The following is a 23700-nucleotide window of genomic DNA, read 5'->3' as shown; positions in this document are numbered from 1 at the left end:
GAGCCGTGCTGCAAAGACTAGCTAGTTATAGCATGGTTCCAGCTCACTTTGATTTTCCACTAAGGGTCGGCTTGGTAAAGGCCTTGCAAGGTTTGATGAACGATAGTGAGATAAAACCAAGGAGACACTTGTACACCGTGTGAACAGTAAATATCATGGTTTACTATATGCTAGCATCAAACACTAGTGGAATTAGCCTTTGCTGGCATAAATTTGCATTACGAGTCCATTCTGTTGAGCTGTATCATAATACTTTTTTACATGGGACATTAGAAATTTTCCGAAAAAAGTTCCAAGTTATCAGAAATGCATCAATACATTGCAATGTGCAACACTGCTAATAATGAATAATCTATAGAATATATAATTTTTTCCTTTCGATATTCCATTCGTAGGACACCAGCACCTTCATGAATTTTGACCAATCAGATGGTGGTGATGCAACAAACTGTGTTTGGTCACGCCATGTCAGCGTGGGTACAGCTTTGGTACGGCTTTTTGCTGGCAGTGAAAAAGCGCCATAACCGGTGTTATAGGAGGTCGACGTGTAACTGCAGACAATAGGGGGCGTGAGACACATCTGCGCAGTGTGTGCACACACACATCCCAGCATACCATCCTTAATTGCTTTTGACTAACCTGTTTTTCAAGAGCTCTGCATTTCATTTACCAATGTTTTTTTTTTTTATTTTGTTCAGACAGACAAATTTTTTCTTTTGAACACACTGCTAAAACTACAGTGACACAGAATCTCTTGAACTTCAATTATTGTAAGAGGAACAATTTTTGTCAGCACCGAACAACAATACATTATCACAGTAAATACAGTATGTAACCATTTACATAGCGAGCTGTATGATAATTGTGCAGAAGAGGATCAGGGCCACCATGAAAATATTATTTGAATTCTGACTTTAGTCTCAGAATTCTGACTTTAGTCTAAGAATTCTGAGTTTAGAAAAAAAGTCAGAATTCTGACATTAAAGTCAGAATTCAAATAATATTTTCATGGTGACCCTGATCCTCTTCCGTATAATTGGGATAACAGCTGATTTGGTGTTTACAAACACCTCTGAAAGCCGCTTTGAGCCAGACGGCCTGCTGACCACAAAGGTCATATTCATTAAGTGCCCCTTGCAGGGCTAGACATAAGGATTTAGGAGGGCACAGCCACTTTGGCCTTGGCTATTCATATTTTTTCAAGGGCACAAGGCCATTAAGCCTGGGCACAAGGCCAAAATCTGGAAATTTCATAGGACACCTCGGGCCTTGTGGAGGAATTTTATTTCCATAAAGGATGCATTTTTTTATTTTCAAAAAAGCAGAAACTTTGCAAAAAGGAATTGGGTCAATACTGAGTCACTAATTACCAATTACTGTAATTACCAAGTTTAGACAACCTACGCAATACGACCTTCGATTTGAGACAGAATATATATATTTATAGATATATATATAGCTTTATTTCAAAAAACAAAATCCAACAATAAAGGAGCCGTCAATATTTTTGTATTTGTTTGCTCAGAACACCCGTATTCTTTTAGTGTACATGACAATTGACTTGACGTTCGTTTTTTGCACACTGCACGCTACCAGTCCTATATCCTCCCAGCAGAGCTTGGTACTTCTCTGAGTCAAATCTGCTCTGCCTCGGCAAATGTTTTTTTACAACACCATCTGACACTTACCTGAACAAAGTAGATAATTTGCAACATTTTGCGGCAGTAGCCGCGAGTTCAGCTTGCTTTCTTTTACGTTCTCAATCTTTGCGAGGCATGGTGACAGCATAAGCAGCAGACGACAACTACACGATGATTACCGAAGAGGACACCTATCTGTTATTCGGAAACCGTCGGATGGCTTTTCCAATCAAAAAACGTAACCCCCGATGATGCACCATTGTCATTGCTATGGCTCCATAGTAGGCTGGACGATACATACCGTACCAGCCAATCATGCGACGAACATGTACATGATCGTATTAGTCCAGAATTCATTGCGGTTCATTCAGTAGTTGGGAATTACGAGATGTGCGGGTCGACCTCGTTTCTCGTATCGAAGGTTGGGTTCGGGTTCAGTACAGATGCATCGATTGTTGACGAGGTAAAGTGGACCGTGTCGTGCGCAAGTCTTTTGTGTAATGAACGTTACTTTCGGTAAAAAGGGGGCATACGACCAGACAAACATTAAAGGCAGGCCAATCTTGGCCGTAAGGTACTTCAATTTTGAGGAGGCGTGCGGCCAATTTTGAAAGGCACGACGGCCATTGGCCGCGGTGCCGCGGCTTATGTCTAGCCCTGCCCTTGGTGGCGTGGCTGTTAAGGTGCTATGGTGCAGTTCACAGCCAGGATTCACCTGTATGGGAAGCCCTAGATTGCAGTGTCTCCTGCTTTATTTGTAGTGCTTGATCTGTGTCATGTTTAGTAAATATTTAAGCTCTCTGCAGTGTTAAAATGTGCCATGTGAGAGTGTATGCGCTGGTCCACTTTCCTTCGTTTTACATTGGCCTGCTTTCGTAAACTTGACTTATGCCAGATTCCTGAAGGTCAGTTCTTAGCCCGGTATCATGTGGTGTCTGCCTGATGGCTGACATTGAACCGGAGCATGTTTCCGGCAGTGAAACGGGTCACTCTGGGTATCTTGCCAGGGGTAGAAACATCACCAGCTCCTCATGATCGTCTGCAGTGTGCTCAGCAATCTGTATCGGTGGAACACTTTTAAAAACCTGTTCTCTCTGTTCACGTCTGAGTGCTTAAGCCACGCACTCAGGTGCCGCTTCCTAGAGTGGAGGACCCTTGTGGTCTTGTTTTCTCGGTGCTAAACAGCTTCCTCCAGAACTGCCGGCCGTCCAAGCAGAAGCCCGCTGGATCCTCTGAGCTGTCTAGGTCTGATTCATAACGGACCTCCTCTGGGGCCCATCGCAAAGTTTGTCAAATCTGCCGCGTTAGATTCAGAGAAATAACGAATGCTGGGAGATCTCTGCACACTTACCGGCATGCTGACTGGCAAAATCTTATCCGCTTTCTGCTTTTAAATCTATCAGCTGTAATTTGGAAATCACTGCGGCCGTGGAAAGCAAACGGAATATGCGATGAGAACCTCGTCCGCGGAATGCCGCTCTTGTGAAGCGGAGCCGGAACCTGCCGCTTCTGCAGTGCCGAGTTTAACCCCAAACTTTTACAAACGTTCTTCAGACAAAGGGCGTGTAAAGGATTTGGCTTCTCCAGCAAAAAGAATTTTAAGAGGACTTTTAACCAGCGGCGCTTAATCTTGCGGCATCCTGCCAAGGTTTTCACTCCTCTGTCCTCCTTTGATGGTCGTTTTATTTTTATTCTTTTTGAACCAAAATAAGTTGAAGACATTTTCCAGTGGGGTTGTCATGCATTTTGGACCTGAATTTTTATAAGTGTAAAGCCCAGAGAGACAGTGTGGGTAGCATATTTTTATAATATTTATGTATTTTAAGGGCAGTTCACAAAAAATATAAGTGAAGGTGCCTGGTTTATTAGTTAATTTATTATTACTGATGGCTTTTTTGTCAGTCTTTGGTTATAGTGATGTTTGTTCTGTGTTCAGGCTCCTGGTTAAATGTCCCACTCTCTGCGGTGTTCAGCTCCAGCCTGCCCAGCAGCGGCGCTGAGAGATGATGTCATTCTGCGATACCGATTACAGGCCCTCCATTTTGCTCTTCATTTGACACCTCCCAGGAACTCATCGGCGTTATAAATACAGTGTAGGCCACACATTTCCCGGTTGAGGGAGGGTTGTGGTTAATAGATACTTGTAGTGACTTTGTGATAGGTAGATAGGTAGACATATATATAGATATAGATCGATTGATGGGTAGGTAGGTAGATAGATACAGTTAGATGGATAAATATTGATAGATGGATGGATAGATAGGTCATTGAAACCCTGTATACTCTCAGCGCAGAATTTTAACTCTGTGACAAGGATAAAATGTTCTTATCTGCCTTTGGGAACCATAAAAGTTACTGTCAGTTTCTGGATTAAAAAAAAAATATCCAAGTCACTTTAGGGACCATTAGTCAGCCAGCATGTCTGAAACCGTTATGGAAGTGGGCACCAAAGGGGAGCTCTCAGGAAGTTTCTGCGCTCAGGTTTCCCAGCGAGCACCACTAACTCTGCAGTCGGAATCAGAAGGCGTGTCATGAATCCCGGACACTCCTGTCACGGAAAACTGGGCCTGCAGGCTCAGGGAGCGGGGCAAGCTGCCGGAAAGCCATGGGTGCTTGGCGAGGCCTGCAGAGCTCAGACGCATCAGTCAGCAGTATAAGGAGCTCTGCGTAAAACAGACCTGGGGGGGGGGGGGGGGAGCAGAGTAAGAGGGATTTTGGGGAAAATGAACCTTCTCATGGTCTGACTGCAGGTTGCCGGACCGCACGAGAGCGGCCGGTCTAAGGGATGCTGTGGAAGGTTTGGTGGCCAGATGAGACCAAGATGGAGCTGATGCTGGACTCCTGCCGGAAAGTGTGGCTGCTACACAATATCAACATGTGGAGTCCGAACCTTTGCACCAGTAGGATATTTTAGGTTAAGGTTTTTGGTGTTTGCTGGTATAGCCTGTTTCGTCTTTAGTTTCCTATTTCAGCTTGCAAGTTTGCAGTAAGAGTAGATTAGAGGAAGTATCGTGCAATGCAGATTTTTAGAATTTATTGCCCTTCCCGTGTATGCTCCAGAGCGCTTACATCTACCAACGAGAACAGCATCATAAAGTTATATAACATCTCATCTTACACAGTAGTGAAAATCTGAGCACTGAAGCCTGAAAGTCAGTCACATGAAGGGAGTGGACATTTGGCATGGAAGCCTGTAGATGAGACCTTTGGGGTAACAAAGGCAAAGCACTGTGTAGGTGTGAGACTGGAGCCCAGTGATTGGCTGGTCCACAGTGAAGCCAGCAGTGGTCCTGGTGACAATAGAGTTCTTCTCTTGCCATTGCATGACAATCTCGTCCCTCCAGCCCCATTTCTTGCTCCTCCCCCAGGTGCCATTTTAGCCTGGGTGTTAAGGTTTTTGCCTCACCTATGATTTGGACTCTGCCGGTTTGTCCCGCTCCTCTTGGTCCCTAGGGGACGGCGCTCATTTTCGTCGTCACCTGTGCATTGTGTTTTCTGATTTTGGGCACTGCTTGGCCCCGCCCGCCGCCCGCCGCCCGCCGCCCGCCGCCCGCCCCTCATTGTCCCTGTTAATAACCCATTCAGCTTGCCGGCGTATTCTCCCAGTCTTGGCCTCCTTTTTAATCTATAATTGAATCCCCCTTTCCCCCCGAGACACTGCCTGTTATACGTTGATTTTTTTTCTTTTTCCCTTCTTTCTGTTTGTTTGTTTGTTTGTTTGTTTGTTTATTTATTTAATTTTTTTTGCTTTCTTGTGCACATCATTGAAATGTGGCTCTGGGCTGTACTGGGCGGGGGGGGCTGACTCCAGTGCCGATGTGGATTCCCGAATCATTAAATGGTCCTCAGCATCGAGCGTGGCGATACGGACCTGAGATGCGGCGAGGAGTTTGTCTTTGCGACAAACAGCAAGCTGATCTGCTTGTTGCACTTTCCTCAGTCGCCTCTAGGGGGCATCGGTCTTCGTCACTCGCGTCCGTTCGCGTGCACGCTGCTGAGTTGGCATGCCGTCACTGCTGTACCAAGTGGCAGCTTGTGATACCCCCCTGGCTGAAGCGTTTCACACAAAGGGCGTCGCTCTGACTGCTCTCTGTCAGCAGAAGGCAGGTGCCGTCGCTTTGCACGCCCTGAGAAGGCACTGCTGCGTGTTCTGGCTCAGGCCGTTGGGTTAGCTCGCTGACTAAAGGCATGTTCCTCAGCCAATCGGGTCAGATACTCCCCCCCCCTCCCCCCAGGGGAAGGCTGAATGCTGCTTTGTTCTGGATTAATGGATTATGCTTGTTTTTCCCCACTGCTCAGGGAGTACCTGGAATCTCTGAAGGTTTTGTTAAATTTCTCTCTTTCCTGGTTGTTGCACCCATATATTTCATACAAATCACAACCCCTTACACACACACAATCACTTTCCCCGGGTCATCGATCTAGCAACCAGAGACACTTAATGGCCAAATGAAGATTTAGCGCTGATTAGTTTCCATATTTCATGAAGTGTCTTCAGGACTCCAGTCCCCGGAGTTCAGCTTAATATGACCTGTTCTGCTGCAAGGTGCTTCTGCTGAATTATAGATGGTTGTTGTTTTTGTTGGGTCTCTGTGCTGCTGTCTTGCCGTGAGCACTGGCTGTTTTCTGATTGGCCTCCTCACCCTCCCTCTTGTGCCCCCCAGGTGAAATCAGTTAAAACTGGTTCTGTGTGCTGGACCATAGGCTGCTGTCTCTCCTACTTCTACATGGTGAGTACCAGCTCTCAGATTCCCACCCTGCCGCCGTTACATCTTTAGGGTGTGATGGCGGGGAGATGCCAGAATGGACTCTGTGATTATGGTCGCTCAGCCCTGACAGATGACACTGGTTAAAACTAGATTTGCTTGACTTTTACTAAACAAGATGGAAACTACAGAGCGATGTCTGGCTCGGACAGAAACGAACTGTGCAGAGCTGCCATATCGCAGTGGCGTCGGAGAGCGGGCATTTTACACCTAATTGGAAGTGACTGGAAGAGCCTGGCTGTGAAATGGGACACCCCTCCACCCCCTCCCCAGAGGCACGGAGAGGCTCGTTAGTGAGACGCGCGAGAGTAAACAGGCGCGCAAGGGCCGCTATCACTCATGGCCGCTCACCCGGGCTTGGGGCGGGGGTGGGGGCATTGGGAACAGTTCTACGCTAATGACTGTTAGCGTTTTGAGACCAGTGAGCTTCCTGTTGAGAAAGCAAATGTGATTAAAAAAATGAATGTCCTCCACCATTCTCCCACCGCACGATGATTCATGCCACCTCTGGTGGAGGCTTACGGCACCTTCTGCCCAGCATGTGGGCTGCCGTCGCCCCCTGGTGGCCACCTTCTGCTTTTCTCTTCTCTTGCATAGATTATGTAAAAAGTGCCCGCTGGGTTTGCTTTAGACTTTGTGATGGGGCGAACAAAATCGATTGGCCCATGTATTATAGCTCCGTAAGGACTAGTGCGAACCATTTGCCCTGTAAACGCTCTTAAACTATTCTACTTGAAGGCTGTGTTGGGAACATGGTGCAGTAATTCTCATGTGGAGCTGGGCGTGTTCTTTGTTAAGGTCTATCCTTTTCCACGTGTGCGTTTTTAATGTCGAGTCGCGCGTCATTGGAGAAGAGGCAGATGTTCCTTGCTGCCGCCAATAAACTCTGGGGATATCTTAGCCTTTCTATAAGAGTGGTGGTGCCCCCATTTGACCTGCAGAGCGGCACTCTAATACGTTGGGATTTCAGGCAGTGAATAGTGAGGGCGAGACCTCGAGGCATCGTTTGCAGGAGTGGCATGAAGAGACCTGAGCCGACTGCCCCTGGGGAGTTATGATGAGACAGCGAGACTGGGATGGAGAGAGTGTGATTCGGCCCCTAGGGAGGAAAGAAGCGACAGTCGGGCTTGTTATGATGACAGTGGTGAAGACATTTTACTTTGCCCTGCATTCTGCTTCACCAAACGGTGCCTGCTGGTGGCGGTGGCGGGGGGGGGGGGGGGGGGGCATCATCAGCAAACTGGCTCAGATACCCCTTTTAAAGAACCATGAGCTCAGAAGCTCAGAGTTAGCACCAGTTGCCCACATATATGTCCAGCGCTGGCTAATTAGCACAGATTCTGCAGCAGATATTGCGTGACAGACAGCGGTTTGTGATTTATTTATTTTTCTCCTTTAGTTTTTTTTTTTTTTCTTTCATGTTCCGTGTCTGTTACTGCTACGCTCTCATCCGTGAGACGACACGATCACCGTGTTTGCATCCGCAGGTGTCCGCGTGGGGGGGCTACGTCTTCATCATCAACCTGATCCCGCTCCACGTCTTCGTACTACTGCTAATGCAGCGCTTCAGCAGGAGAGTCTACATCGGTGAGTGATAAGTGCTCTAATCCTCCAATCACAGCCCTGCGTGTAATTTCCTTTGCACTCGGGGTGTGTTTCTGTGCTTGGACCTGGTATTTATAATTAACCATTTTTAATGAGGGAGTGCTCAGTGTGTTGTTTGGTGGCCTGCAGGGTTGTGGGTTCGATTCCCACCCTGTGACGGCCAGGGGTCCCTCTATTATCTCTTCATGCCTTCTGCTTCTTGGAATGGCCTCCTGCCTCTCCGTGGCCCTGCATTGCAGGAAAAAAAATCATGCACTAACCAGATCAGACTGGAAAATTGAAATGACTGCGACAGCTATAGGCTTGGCGAGTGTGACTGGATAATGCAGTCATCTAAAGTAACAGAAGTTGCTTACACACGCCCCCAGCGCTTCCTGAGTAAGAGAACAGTCTGTGTTTGCCATTCAAGTCGGAGTCATTTCAGTCTTGTTTAATTTTCTTTATTCCAACACGTTACACTACAAGAGTTGAGCTCTGTGTGGCAACTAATAAGTATGTGTCAGTGAAGCGGGGAGCTGATCGAGGCCTGCGGGTGTGTGCCGGTGAAGCAGGGCAGCTGAACGAGGCCTGCGGGTGTGTGTCGGTGAAGCAGGGCAGCTGAACGAGGCCTGCGGGTGTGTGTCGGTGAAGCAGGGCAGCTGAACGAGGCCTGCGGTTGTGTGTCGGTGAAGCAGGGCAGCTGAACGAGGCCTGCGGGTGTGTGCCGGTGAAGCAGGGCAGCTGAACGAGGCCTGCGGGTGTGTGTCGGTGAAGCAGGGCAGCTGAACGAGGCCTGCGGGTGTGTGCCGGTGAAGCAGGACAGCTGAACGAGGCCTGCGGGTGTGTGCCGGTGAAGCAGGGCAGCTGAACGAGGCCTGCGGGTGTGTGCCGGTGAAGCAGGGCAGCTGAACGAGGCCTGCGGGTGTGTGCCGGTGAAGCAGGGCAGCTGAACGAGGCCTGCGGGTGTGTGCCGGTGAAGCAGGGCAGCTGAACGAGGCCTGCGGGTGTGTGCCGGTGAAGCAGGGCAGCTGAACGAGGCCTGCGGGTGTGTGCCGGTGAAGCAGGGCAGCTGAACGAGGCCTGCGGGTGTGTGCCGGTGAAGCAGGGCAGCTGAACGAGGCCTGCGGGTGTGTGCCGGTGAAGCAGGGCAGCTGAACGAGGCCTGCGGGTGTGTGCCGGTGAAGCAGGGCAGCTGAACGAGGCCTGCGGGTGTGTGTCGGTGAAGCAGGGCAGCTGAACGAGGCCTGCGGGTGTGTGCCGGTGAAGCAGGGCAGCTGAACGAGGCCTGCGGGTGTGTGCCGGTGAAGCAGGGCAGCTGAACGAGGCCTGCGGGTGTGTGCCGGTGAAGCAGGGCAGCTGAACGAGGCCTGCGGTTGTGTGCCGGTGAAGCTGGGCAGCTGAACGAGGCCTGCGGGTGTGTGCCGGTGAAGCAGGGCAGCTGAGTAGTGCCTGCGGGTGTGTGCCGGTGAAGCAGGGCAGCTGAACGAGGCCTGCGGGTGTGTGCCGGTGAAGCAGGTGCAGCTTGTGTTTTAATGGTCTTTACACAAACCAAAGTGTTTTCTGAAACGAAGGAGAAATCCCACAAGTCATATCATAGGCAGGAGGCTGCCCTGTGGTACAAACTGCGGGTGGGTTTCACCTCCTCAGCCTGCGACACTCTGACATGTTTGGTGTTCCCGTTTCGGGGAGACTGATATCGGCTCACTTTTTCATAATGACACAGAACAAACTGCCAGTTCTTAAATCTGGTCCAAGGGCACCCACATGTTTTTGCTCCCTGCTAGCTCCTGGAGGGAGCAAAAATATGGTCTGTCGGGCAGGAAACAGGGAGGGAGTATAAACATGGACCGTCTGCGGGTCCCTGAGGACTGGGTTGGGAATTACTGCTCTAGATAAACGGGTCATCCAGCCGTAGCCATGACGATAGTATATTAAATGTACAGGTACCCACTGATCTGCAAATGAATTGAAAAATGACATTCTTTGACAGCTATATATTATATCTGGTTCACAAGGAGTAATATATTCCCAGCCTGTTCCTAAGAGAATCAAATTATAATCTGCATGAACGTGGAGTGCTGCTGCAGTTCATTGTGAGGCAGGCAAGGCTCTCAGAAACCCCCGGGGGTATATTATATTTGGTCTTTGATTAAAAAGGTCACTCGCATTCAAAATGTCCCGTCAGTCATGCGCAGGTGAAAGTCTGAAAGCCGTGAAAATGATAGACATGAGGTTACTGACCTCTAACACACAGGAGATGCATAAAAATTAATAGGAAAAAAAAAACAGTGGAAAGTATGACTTTTCTGCATTTCGTCTGGGCATCTCGGGCCTCTCGAAAGTTATCTCTCTGGCAGGTAAAGGATGTAGGGTTTCGGCACCAATGTTTACCAACAGATCGTATGAGGACGAAAAGGTGGTGGTTTGCAAACTTCAAAATAAGCTGGCTATTTTTCTGTTTTAATTTCTGTGAAGGTTTTCACAAATACAACTACCTGCTCTGAAGGGCAGTAAACCCAAAATAAAAGCTCACCGATTCACTGAGGAGTGCTGGTCTGTTGGGTGGAACAAGCGTGTTACACGCCCATAAAGCGAAAGCCAGCTCCCTGAATGTGACCGTTTGAGTTGCAGAAGTATGAAGGCTTGTTTTCAAAGGAGCCATGTTTCTACTGTGAAATACGGGGAGACGGATTTTTGCCTGGAATCATTTGGCATCCCCCGGTGCCGCTCCTTGCTCATCTGAATGTTATCATGAACCCATGTGGGGTCTGTCATCCCTGTTCCTCTGCCTGGAGGCAGGACATTCCTGGCAAGGTGGTGATCTCGGGCGTTGTCATGGGAAAGCAATGCTTCCCTTGGTAAAATTTCTCAGCGGTGGCCTGCCACACCAAAATCTTTGCTGCCATGGAAAAAAAAACTCTGTCCAACCAATCATCTAATTCCTTGGTGATTCACTCGGAAGCCAGATTCCTGCCCTCACCCCCCGTGCACGGAATTCAGTTAACGACAGTAATAGACTATTACATTGTCATTTAGCAGACACTCTTATAAAGCTTTAATAAAATTAACTTACTTAGGTATTTTGTAAGGAACAGAAATACAGATGAGGTAGGTAAATGGAACAGGCATTTAGTTATTTGGGGGTGACGACGCATCTCTCTCCTTGTTCTTACACCCCATTTACACACTTATAGATCACTATTTTACCATTATGGTGCTGTGTAGTAATGGGAGCAAAATAGTGAAGTCTATGCTAATCTATCCCCTAGCAACATAGTGACATTAGCGGTACTTTCTGACACAGCTCCAGTGTGAATGCAGAACCGTAGCAGATTACCGTTACCGTGGCGGGGATGGGTGACTTCTCCCCCTTTATTCACCAAATTTATATCAGCTGGGCGTACATAACGCTTATGATTTTATTTATCCATGTTGTGTTTACCCGATACATCAATGGATTTCATATGTGCAAGGGGGTCACGCACCAGGAGAAACTCTCAAACCCTCTAAATTCAGTCGCATGCACGGTTGGGCTGTTCAGTTACGTTGGAAAGGTTGATTGACCACAACCCCAGCACTGAGCAGTCAATGGGATCGATCCCTCAAACCCAAGTCTCTTTTCACCTTCACCTGTTGTTCCTTTAGCTGTGGCTGATTTTCTGTGGCCTCCTGAACCTTCGTGCACCAGGCCTGTCAGTCAGCAGCTGCTGTATCAAGCTCCTGCAAAAAATGTATTTATTTTTTTCAGTAGCTCTGTCAGTTCATCTTAGCCTTTGCTGCCCCCCGTCTGCTGCCTGCCGACTTTGCCGGTGACTCCCGTCTCTGCAGTTTGTGACCAGCTCCTTTTGGCCTTCGTGTGTGTTTGTGGTTCCTCTGCCTAGCAGCACTCATTCCCATCCTATGACAGCTGTACGGTTGTTATGTTTCATCCGCCCCCCCGTTATGTCACTTTGAATGAAAACATCTGCTGAATAACTAAATGTAAAATGCAAATTTTAACTTGTGGTCCCCAAGCAGAACACCTGAATATTATTCGAAGACCCTCTTCAAGGAATGATTTCCTCTCAGAGATGAATGAACTATATGAAACGGTCCAGAAGATGAATTCTGTTATCCCTGCCCAGGAGAAATACTGACAAATACAAAATAATAAGAGCAAACGTGTGACTTTATTTTGTGTTGCCATAAAATCATTCAAGCATAGCAATTTTCCAAAACTTTTCATAGGTAAGCTGAGTATATATTGAGTCTGATATGATCTTAAGCATTAGGTGCCATGTCTTCTGGGAGCTTCACTTATAAGTGGTAACTGATCTGATGCCTTTTAGAGGGGGCCGACCATGACAGTCCAGGCTGCAACATAACAGCTATGCTGTCCTCTTTAGGGAGACCCTGTTGAGCTCAAAAATGTCATTGTTGATTTTCTGAGTGTTTATGAATTGGAAAAATAGTGTATTAAAATGTAAAGTTAGCAATAGAGGATGGTGATGTGACTAATGCACATCACACACTCTACCCCCTAGGTCTTAATGTGCACATACGTTCTGGGTTAAGCTAATAAGAATCAGTGGCATGACCAGTGTCGGTGTGGCTTTGTTTGCCCCGCCCATCTCTGGTTTTGCAGCTTTTCCTCCCATCTTTTATGCTGTCGTAGGTCTCTTTGCTTTGTAGTGGGTCATTGGCTCCCAGGTCACAGGAGACCTTCGACATTTTTGTTTTATGAATGAGGCCAATTCACCCATGCATGAATTGTGTGAAACTTTTGTGTATTTGTAGTCTAACTTAATTATTAAAGCTGTTAATTGGAGGCATGAATGGAAAAATCCCCAAAAGTTTTCCTACTACTGCTCATGCCAACTTTATTTATGAAGCACTTCATAAATACAAAACATCATACATTGACGAAAGTGCTGTACAACACAGAAACCAATGATCACATCTGAAGATATGAGACAAGATATCAGGTCGATGAGACTGTTACTGTCATTGTATGTTACAGTGAAGTTTTGTGAGACAACTGACAGGCAGAAAACGAGGTACGAAGATGAATATACAAAAAACAAAACTCAAGACGGAAGCATTCCTGACAATATACAGTATAAAAGCACTCAAGGGCACATTTGCAAAAAGAGTATGGTGAGAATAGGTTGTATAATCAAAGTGAAATTAGATTAATGTATTGTTGCTGCATTGAAACAATGCAGTGTGTTTTCTATACATTTCTGTAAGTAGTATTTATGGGTGAAAATGTCAAGGTGCATTTGCAGCGGTGGGAGTGGGAGAGGCTGACTGGAACCAGCTTTGCAGTCCTCAGCAGCTCTGGGGGCTCAGGAGATGGAAACTGCTAAACTATTGTGAGCTTTCATTGTTTGGTATCTCTTCCCTGATGGCAAGGAGACAGACAGACAGACAGACAGACTGTGTTCTGGGTGTGTTGGGTCCTTGCTGATGTTGTTAGCCGTCTTGCACAGACCAAATTCAGAAGCTCTGTTCCTATGGCCCTAATGTGTCCTGGGTGATCTGATCACAAGTGGACAGTGCTAAATACAGGTGTGAACGCATCAAGACCCGACTGCTCAAACCACCAGTGGCGTGTCAGTGTTCAGTATGAGGATGCAGGAGGTATGATTTCCTGTGCTGTCATATTGTGGTTGGCTGGTGAGGAAATACAGAATCCGTGAGGCGTGTGAAGTGTCTAAACCGAGGCTGCTGTGTTTCTGTATCAGCTTATGGGCTATTCCTGTATTTAAAGTAGAGCTAAAGTCTATGAATAGCATCCTTATGTATGTGGGACAGCTGCATGAAGTGCAATTGAGACTGCATCCCTTGTTGATCTGCTTGCTTCGTAAGCAAACTTCTGACTGTCCAGATTGATGGGATGATGGTCTTGATGTAAGGTAGTATGGCCCTGTATCAGCATGCATCCTGGGTGATCCAATCAGAAATGGGCAGCGCTAAATACGGCCATTCACATCTGACATTAACGTGCGTCTCCGCATGGGTCTCCGCCGACCGCTTATGATTGCATCTCACTTTCCTGAAGCTTTTTTTTTTGTTTTTTGTTTTTTTTTTTTAAAAAAAAGCACGTAAATCACGTATGCAGAATCTGCCAAACATTAAAAGGAGGAGAAATCAAAAGCTATTGGTACATTCCAGGGTAAACAAACTGCCTAAGATTTTTATAATGAACGCCATAATGCTCAAAATTAAATATGTTTATCTTCTATGTATAATCTTTAAATTTATTTCGTAATAACGTTGTGATTTTCATTCGACAGTCATTATAAAATATTTCACATAATGCAAATTGTATTTCTTAATTCAAACTATATTTCACAATAAAGTCAAAGTTCTCACATTGTAGGCATGCATTTTTATACATGATACAAATATACTTGTTAACCTAAGTACTAAAAGATCTTTTTAATAATTTTCTATTCACGGGCAAAGTGTTTAGTCTGCTGTGCATTATGTTGGTTATCATATGATATTTCGGCTTTTAATCATAACCAATGAAGCTCAAAATTTGTGAAAATTTCAGACGTTTATTGTTTTGTCTGACTCGCTGAATTGTGTGTTTGACTTGCAGCAAGTTAAGTAAAAGAAGCAAAGTATTCAGGACTGGAGTGGGACTGAATTTCTGACTGGCAGTTCAAGCCCCCGGGCAAAAGCCCCCAAAATAAAACTATATAAACAATTACAATGTTATATGCTTTAATTAATATGTCCATTGTCCAGGCTATTGAATACACATTCTTATCTACACGCTTTAATTTGTCATTCATTTGATTATTACTGGCATGCGTCACCAATATGAAAGCGTGGAGCAGCTTTGACATAAATAAGGAAGCTTCATGAAGGTGCGCATCAAATATAAAATCTGTGCAAATTTCAAAACATCTTTAATAAATCACTTCTTACACAATTTATTTTCCCCTGAATTTGTACGGAACATTAATGATGCGCACGTTGACAATGTTTCCATGCAAATGGGTTGCGACAGTTTCATATTAAACCAACTTCCCAGTAGATTCAAACTTATTTTTTGGTAGTGTAGGGAAGAAGATGCGTTGTTCGCTATGCAATTTAATACACAGTGGCTTATTCTGCACTGACAAACATTCTGACATAACTCATATGTCAAATTCCATTCCTGTGTTTAATTTGTATGTATGTCCTTACGCCCACATGAGGATGTCAGCTGAGTAGGCGGTCCTTCAATGCGGGCTAGGACACATTCACATTTCTATAAGAATGTGGCCATATGCGTCCCCGACAACCTCCGAATGTGGTTTGAGCGACTGGGTCTCAATGCGTTTTCAGTGCGTCTTGGGTGCGTTCATACCAGTCTTTAGCGCTGTCCACATGTGAACGGATCACCCAGGATGCATGTTAATACCAGGTGTGAACAGGGCCTATGAGTCTCTCTAAGCACTTCACAACAACTAGGGTTAAGGCAACTGGGTGGTTGTCATTCAAGGTACTGTACTGTCGACTTTCTGCGTACAAGAATGATGGTAGTAGATCTCGGACAGGTGGGGACAGCAGCTTGTTGGTGGGAGATCTGGAAAATGCTGGCAAGCAGCCCTGCTAGCTGATTAGCACAAACTTTCAGTGTGCGGCCTGAGACTTTGCCTGGGCCTGTGGCTTTGCTGGTCTTTCCTTTTATCAGAGTGGTTCCCTACCTGCTGGCGCTGTAAAAGGCAAAAAGAGTCAACAATAAAACAAAAATAAAACAGACAATAACTACAAACAATATTCTAAAAATCAAAGCAATTTGAAAGCCATGGAATAAAAATGTGTGTAATGCAAGTGCAGCCCTACTGTGAAGAGGCTTTCAAAGCTTAGCTGCTGACTGTTAAAATCTGCATGTGCATGTGGGGAATCATGGAGTTTTGAGGAATTACAAAGCTGAGCTCCTCCCTCTTCTTCCTCCAGCATATAGCACCTTCTACATCGTGGGCCTGGTCCTCTCCATGCAGATCCCCTTTGTGGGCTTCCAGCCAATCAGAACCAGCGAGCACATGGCGGCTGCAGGTACGTCCCTAAGATGGTTGCATCCGCATCCGACGGCTCTGCTGGTCACCCGGGTAATCTGTGCATGTGATCCAGCAAATGTACGTGAAATGTGATTGGACGTTGCCTGTTCACATGTTGTCCATTACCCATCACCCTCCTCTGCCCTGAGACACGACGGGTGCCCATTTACCCTGAGTTTGCACCATTGCCCCCCCCCCCCCCCCAGGTGTGTTTGCGCTGCTCCAGGCCTACGCCTTCCTGCAGTACCTGAAGGACCGGCTCACCAGGCAGGAGTTTCAGACCCTCTTCTTCCTGGGGGTGTCGCTGGCAGCTGGCGCGGTCTTCCTCACAGTCATATACCTGACCTACACTGGTGAGCTGGGCTGTGAAAATACCTGCTATACCGTGGCTGCGTATCCATGGCTGTGTGCCTGTTGGTCATGCTTGTGACATGTCCCTTTAGGCTACATCGCCCCGTGGAGCGGACGCTTCTACTCACTATGGGACACGGGGTAAGTGTGGTATGCAGTGGCTTCCGCATGCCCGCCACCCCCTGCTCTCCTCCCCCCCTAAAACCCCTTCCTCTTCCCCTCCTAAAACCCCTTCCTCTTCCCCTCCTAAAACCCCTTCCTCTTCCCCTCCTAAAACCCCTTCCTCTTCCCCTCCTAAAACCCCTTCCTCTTCCCCTTCTAAAACCCCTTCCTCTGCCCCTCCTAAAACCCCTTCCTCTTCCCCTCCTAAAACCCCTGCCTCTTCCTGGTTTTCCTCCCCACACACTTTATTTCTGTGAGGAGCAGTTCAGGGATCGCAAGAGGATGTTCCAAGATCTGCTGAGTATAACCCATAAGGGCTCTGCTTTGCGCTTTAATCAGCGCAATTTGTCTTTTATACGTGCTGAGGGCCCGGCGGCTGCTCTGGCCGCGGTCGCTGTGTCCCGCCCCCGCGTGTGGGAATGCGTGCACTAGCAGGAAACATCACACGGGCCGCATCTGTGAGAGCAAAGGACCATTGGCATCAGAAACAGCGTGTGAATATTTAATTCACCCCCCACCATCGTATCTGAGAGCTTAATCCTAGTACCTTTTACACAGGAGCCCCTGAGCTCTCCCATCGAATTATAAATATAGATTTAATGGCACTTTATCGCCCAGTGGTGAGGGTCTGCACCGACAGAGCCGTCAGTCTTGCTTCCACTTGTGGTTTGGCAGTAACTGATCTGACAGCTGTGGTTGTCGCCTTTGTCTTTCCTGCCCTCCTGCTGTACACTGGCCCCTCCCCCCTTGACATTTCATTGATTCTTCCACATGACTCTGCCCCTTCATCGATTGATTGGTCCCCCCAACTCTGTCCCTAGCTCTGCTTGTTCATCCTTGAAGCAGGGTGTGCTTTTTACATACATCACTCTGCTGTTCCCTTCGATTCCTGCACACCCCATAGGGGATGGTTGCCAAATACACATTCATAATTTGTTATATTTCTTGTCCATACAATTCCCAGTGAGTATTTCACTGTTGCCTGCAGTGTTATCCATCTTTCCATAACACTGAGTGGTCATGGGATACTGAGGATTAGAGACAGAGGAGGGCCAGGGGACAGTTTTTAATGTAAATGTTGGAAGGCAGTTGAAGAATTGAACGCCACAGGCAAACTTGTGCTGACTGAGCTCACACTGAAATCAGGAAAGTACTGATTTCTAGGGAGCATAAATGAGGCTTCTCACTTTTCCCCAGTGACTCAGCCTTGGCTCTTTTTTGACAGCACAAAGTTATCTTTGTTTTCAATGGACACTGTCTGGTGCAGAACCAAACTGAGAACCCAGTGCCCCAGGGAAAGTTTATGGTTGGCCCACTTTTGAAAAGTCATGCTGTTGTAAAATGTGTGGGTCCTTGCCTGCCCTCCAGGTACGCTAAGATCCACATTCCCATCATCGCGTCTGTGTCAGAGCACCAGCCCACCACCTGGGTCTCCTTCTTCTTCGACCTACACATCCTGGTGTGCACCTTCCCCGCTGGACTCTGGTTCTGCATCAAGAACATCAATGACGAGCGCGTCTTTGGTGAGCCACACATCCGCTCTGAACCAGTATTAAGGGTGATTCTGGTTTATGGTACCACTTTATTTAAAAATTCCAAGATTATGAGTCAAATGAATAACATGTATGACCTTTCTGGCTGTGGAGTTGCAGTATGATTAAAATCAGCTTTTAATGAAACAGAATTGTTATCCCTGTTACAGTATTTGTGATGCTAAGCACTAATATTTGTCATGAGGGCCTGGCTCCCAATCTCCGTTCTAGTTCATCGTAAAGGCGTCCTGTGGGGTTTATTCGGGACTCTGTACGTGCCAGTCAAGTCCTTCCATGCCAGACTCACTCAATAATGTCTTGGAGGACCTTGCTTTGTGCAAATGCAAATTACCGAAAGTTTAAAATCACGTGCCACACAAATACAGGCTGTAAGCTGGCAAATACCCACAATAGGCCAAGATATTTTTAGACAGATTTATCCTGTTATGGGTTATGTACAGGTACATTTTACAGTATTTTTCATCATGTATCAGTAACAGCCTATAATTTTCCATTGTTCTTTCAACATTTGAGGGGTATAAAAAGCATAATTTTCATTACTCCGTCATCCCTTGATGTGTATTTTTTTCATATCATCTCATGCAAATTAGGCTAAAACATAAAAACCCCTTTCATTCGAGAATGGACAGGGGTGTATTATAATATACAATACACTGTATTATTACTGTGTTTAATGTTGATAACATCTTTGTGTAATTTATCAATTAAATTTTGCTATGTGTCTGTACATGAGAATCACATTGTATATGGGGTCTGCGGATGTTTCAATATTGTCCACAGTTTTGGTCATATCCCTGCTGTACTTTCAAGTTTACTTGAAATAGTACTAACTTAAGTGTCACTTTTAAATATCTTTCGGGGGAAATTTCTATTGATCACACTTTAACAAAACTACACAATGAAACCAACACAGAACCAAGAAGCACTTGCCGCTAACCAGTAACTGCAAACCAGTAACTGTAGCCTGGTCAGGATTTTATCAGCGCACAGCCAGCTAATGTGTTGCGATGTGGCATGTGGGCTAACCAGGCTGTCTGCTCTCAAGAAAAAAAAGGAGCTGAACGTTCAGGTTGAATGTAAATAAATTTACTTTGCAAGTAATTCTGGGATTTCCCTTCATGTCCTTCATACTTTAGTATGGATATGAAATAGGTCTTAAATTGTAATCATAATGTTCTTAATTGTCTTAAAGTCTTAAATTTAACTTGTTGAAACTTGCAGCAACCCTGGAAAAGGGGTTTCCCCAGTCTGTTCCCACAATGAAGCAATGAAGCATAGAATTATCCAAAATATTGTCTTGGTATGCTAAGCATTAAGAGATCCCTTCACTGGAACTAATGGGCCTTGCCCAGCCCCTGAAAGACAACCCCATACCATTATCCCTCCTCCACCAAACTTTACAGCTGACACAGTAGTCAGGCAGGTACCGTTCTCCTGGCATCTCCCAAACCCGAGCTTGTCTCTCAGACTGGCAGACAGAGAAGTGTGACTCGTCACTCCACATTTTCCCTGCTCCAGAGTGGAAGCCTTACACTCCATCTGACGCCTGGTGATGCGCGGCTTGCATGCAGCTGCTCGGCCATGGAAGCCCCATTCCATGAAGCTCCCGGCGTAATAGTTTTTGTGCTGAGGTTAATGCCAGAGGAAGTTTGGAACTCCGCATGTATTCAGAGCGTTGGTGACTTTATACGCACAATGCACTTCGGCACTTGGTGACCCCGCTCCGTTACTTTACGTGGTCCTTCCACTTCCTGCCTCGTTCCTAAATGCTTCCACTTTACAATAATACCACTGGCCATGGAATATGTAGCAGGGAATAAATTTCAGAAACTGACTTATTGCAAAAGTGGCATCCTATGACAGCACCACGCTTGAATTTGCTTCAGTTCTTCAGAACAACCCGTTCTTGCGCAAATATTTGTAATCCTGACTGCATGGCTAGGTGCTTAATTTTATACACCTGTGGCATTGGGTCTGAATGACTAAGTGATGTGTCCATGTGTCCCAGTACCTCTGCCCATAGTGTGTGTGTGCATGTGGGCGTTCGTTCTGCTTACACTTGGGGTCTCGAACGGGCTGCTGTGCATTTGCAAGTTTCATGCCATGTCGCGGCCATTCTGATTGTGTCACTGGAAGACAACTGTTTCCCTAAAGTGAATGGGAGGCTCACTTATATTCTTATTCCCCATCTGTCGGGGGGGAAGCGCTTCCTCGGGAGATACTACGCTGTTCCTTAGAGGTAAACGTCATTTAGCTGTTAGCACGTCTTACGCCCGGCACATTTAAGCTGGTGCTAATTGTGGTGCTATAAATTAGCCAGTAGCGCCTCTCTGCGCGTCACCGTTTGCATAGCACTTTGGCACTAATAAAGTGTTGTGCAAAATGACGCAGCATTAGCCTTTACCTTGTAGTGAACCGATGCCTTCGTGGAGCAGCAGCCCTGATCTGCAGGCTGCTTCTGAACCGCGGTCCTGTAGAATTTCACTCTGTCGTACCGTAACGCAAAGGCCTGTTTTCCATTTAACCTTTTTAAAAAATTAAATAAGCATTGGATTGCCATTTCATGTTTTTCTTTTGTTTCCTGCCACCTTCATAAATAAAATATAACTGCAAAGCCAGTAAGCTTTTAATTGGTTAATTGTAGCCAAGGTCTTGCTTATTCGTGTATTTTTGAATGCCATAGAAACTAAAGCTGTGTGAACCAGCAGGGTAGTTTGGCTGTTTCCTGGTGTGGGGGGGCGGGGGGGGCGGGCTTGTAGTGTGTCGCTGATTTATTGGCTTATACACAATATAGGTTTACTGCATATCACGAAATGGAGCTTTGCGACTATCACCACCTTCTATTCTATATTTACTGTTGGCTTATGCATCAGTCGACAGCTCTGAGTTGACCTACTTAAGTGTTAAAGTGGCTGTTTTGAAGCTGGCATAAAAAAATTGGCCACTGAGAGCAAAGCCTTATGATGCCAAGATGCAGCTTCCATAATTGGCTTAATTATCTCCATCATTACCAGAGTTAAAGGTTATTTCAGAGGCCCTTTAAGTTTAGCAATGTGAATATTACACCTTCCTGTGGGTGTTTAGATTTCTTTTGCTTTGCTGCACCCTAGTGTTGACGTATGTAAACTGCAGCGCTAACGGTGCCGCACTCCTCTCTCTCTCTGCTGCCCCCTAGTGGCCCTATACGCCATCAGCGCCGTGTACTTCGCCGGCGTCATGGTGCGGCTCATGCTGACACTGACGCCAGTGGTGTGCATGCTGTCGGCCATCGCCTTCTCCAGCGTCTTCGAGCACTACCTGGGCGACGACCAGAAGCGGGAGAGCCCACCAGCCGAAGACAGCAGCGACGAGGACGACAAGCGGAGCTCGGGGAATCTTTACGATAAGGTGTGCGCCGCTGCACTCACGTCTGCCCGTTAATGAGAGATGAGTTCGGTCTCACTTTGACAACAGTGTAATAGGTGAGTCTGATCTCTCTCTCAGTCTGAGAGCTGGATTCTCTCATAGTCTGGATCCCTCCCCCACTCAGCACAGCTGCCCACTGCCTGATGTTCCATAAAAATATTGCTATTATATAAAATAATATTGGAAATATTGCTGTTGTGCAGCATACCACCCCATATCCCTCTCCCGCTAGGCAGTATCGCATCTAAATGCAGATTGCTTCTTTGGCCCGACACCAGCCAGACTGAATGTTTTACCATGAACCAGTGGAGGCCGTTGATTCGTGCTTCGTTCTGCTGGCTGTTTGATCTGTGTTTTAGTGCTCCGTGGGTTTTTTGTGGATATGAAAAGATAATCCATTAGAGCAGACAACTGTCTGTTACTGGGCGTGTTACCACACAAAGTGTATTAATATACAGACTCGCTGAGCTGGGCTCACCTCTACACTGCTGACCTCTATGCCAGCTTCCCTAATGGTAGCATCCATTCAGCTTGCTATGCTTGATTGTCTTAGAGGGACTGTTGTGGTTCTGTTCAGGATGTTGGTGAGTGCAGATGACATGCAAAGTTTGTGTGACTAATACTTTAAAATGCGGCTCAACACTGTACAAGCAGGAGCTAGGACTGGAGCTTGTGTGTTAGTGGATGGTCTCACTGCTGCCCCCTAGCCTTTACGGGGGGGTGGTGCAACCAGAATAGTGAGACACACAGTGTGTAGGATATGGAATCTGGGTTGACTGGTACGCAGAGTGTGTGAGATTCCCATCCTGGGGACAGGTGTGTTTATTTTGGCCGCTGCTGTCCCCGCAGGCGGGCAAGGTGCGTAAGCACGTGTCAGAGCAGGAGAAGGCCGAGGAGGGCCTGGGCCCCAACATCAAGAGCATCGTGACCATGCTGATGCTGATGCTGCTCATGATGTTTGCTGTGCACTGCACCTGGGTCACCAGCAACGCCTACTCCAGCCCCAGCGTGGTGCTGGCCTCCTACAACAACGACGGGTAGGGCAGGGGGTCACGTCCCACAGAGAGGAGCTCATGTGATCTAATCCCTCATTTGTCATAATGCAAGTCTTACAGTTGATTTACTGCTGAGAAACGCAGGTGGGATCACAGGATCCGCAAGTCTGAAAGTCAGAGGTCGGTGTGAATCCCTGCTTGTGTGACCTTTGACCCCCCCTCCCAGCACACGTAACATCCTGGACGACTTCCGCGAGGCGTACTACTGGCTGCGGCAGAACACGGACGAGCGTGCACGAGTCATGTCCTGGTGGGATTATGGGTACCAGATCGCCGGCATGGCGAACCGCACCACGCTGGTGGACAACAACACGTGGAACAACAGCCACATTGCGCTGGTGAGCGGCCGGTGGCCGGGCCTGGGCTGCCAGACTCTGTTTATGAAACTTAGATATGTTTTTTCATAATCTTTATTAATAATGTACCTGGCATTTTTGAGCATGTTTTAATGCTGTATACTATAAATATTTTAAAAGGGTTACTTCTTTTCAGAAGTTTATTAATTACCAACAGCGAAATTCAAACTGACAGTGATTCACCCTGGATGGTGTCTGGTGTAGGACAGCCTGCTCCTGTATGCAGTCCTGCTCTTCACTTCTCTTCAAAGCTAGAAAACCTTCATGAAGCTTCCTGTTTGAAGTCCTGGCTGCCGGGTCCCCCTCAGGTCTCCTTCCTGTCCAGTGACTGGAGCACAGGGGGACTGCGGCATTCTGTCCTGCCAGGGCCCAGTGTCTTGTTGACTTTGACTTGGATGTGGGAGATGAGAATCATCTAACCGTATTCAGACAGATCTGTCTACCTTCCACGGAAGCTTCTCAATCTCGTTTCTTCAGAAGACTCCCCCTGCTCGCTCTTGTTAACATTCACATAGACTACAGTGAATTTAACCGTTTCACATTTCAGGTGAGAGCCAGGTGGTTTCAGGGTCACCTCTGAACATGTGTGTCTGTAACGCCTCAGGTGGGTAAGGCCATGTCGTCCAATGAGAGTGCCGCCTACGAGATCATGCAGAGCCTGGATGTGGATTACGTGCTGATCATCTTCGGGGGCGTGATTGGCTACTCTGGGGATGACATCAACAAGTTCCTGTGGATGGTCAGGATAGCAGAGGGCGAGCATCCCAAGGATATCCGGGTGAGAGGTCC

At 46.9% G+C, this 23700-nt stretch overlaps 1 protein-coding gene across 3 annotated transcripts in view; it reads left to right on the top strand.

Moving 5' to 3' along the window:
* Window positions 1-23700, top strand: part of stt3b (STT3 oligosaccharyltransferase complex catalytic subunit B) — a 62649-nt gene that overhangs the window by 35556 nt on the left and 3393 nt on the right. For all 3 annotated transcript variants that reach the window (XM_023839043.2, XM_072716312.1, XM_023839042.2), the window contains exons 4-13: window positions 6305-6370; window positions 7894-7993; window positions 15929-16027; window positions 16236-16382; window positions 16473-16521; window positions 17911-18065; window positions 21271-21482; window positions 22350-22537; window positions 22722-22893; window positions 23516-23689. In XM_023839043.2, the coding sequence (XP_023694811.1) occupies window positions 6305-6370; window positions 7894-7993; window positions 15929-16027; window positions 16236-16382; window positions 16473-16521; window positions 17911-18065; window positions 21271-21482; window positions 22350-22537; window positions 22722-22893; window positions 23516-23689 (1362 nt within the window). The remainder of the gene's footprint in view (window positions 1-6304; window positions 6371-7893; window positions 7994-15928; window positions 16028-16235; window positions 16383-16472; window positions 16522-17910; window positions 18066-21270; window positions 21483-22349; window positions 22538-22721; window positions 22894-23515; window positions 23690-23700) is intronic.

This window comes from Paramormyrops kingsleyae, chromosome 9 (assembly GCF_048594095.1).
Source record: "Paramormyrops kingsleyae isolate MSU_618 chromosome 9, PKINGS_0.4, whole genome shotgun sequence".
NCBI lineage: Eukaryota > Metazoa > Chordata > Actinopteri > Osteoglossiformes > Mormyridae > Paramormyrops > Paramormyrops kingsleyae.
The sequence above is the reverse complement of the archived record's forward strand: the minus strand, read 5'-3'. Positions and strand labels throughout refer to the sequence as shown.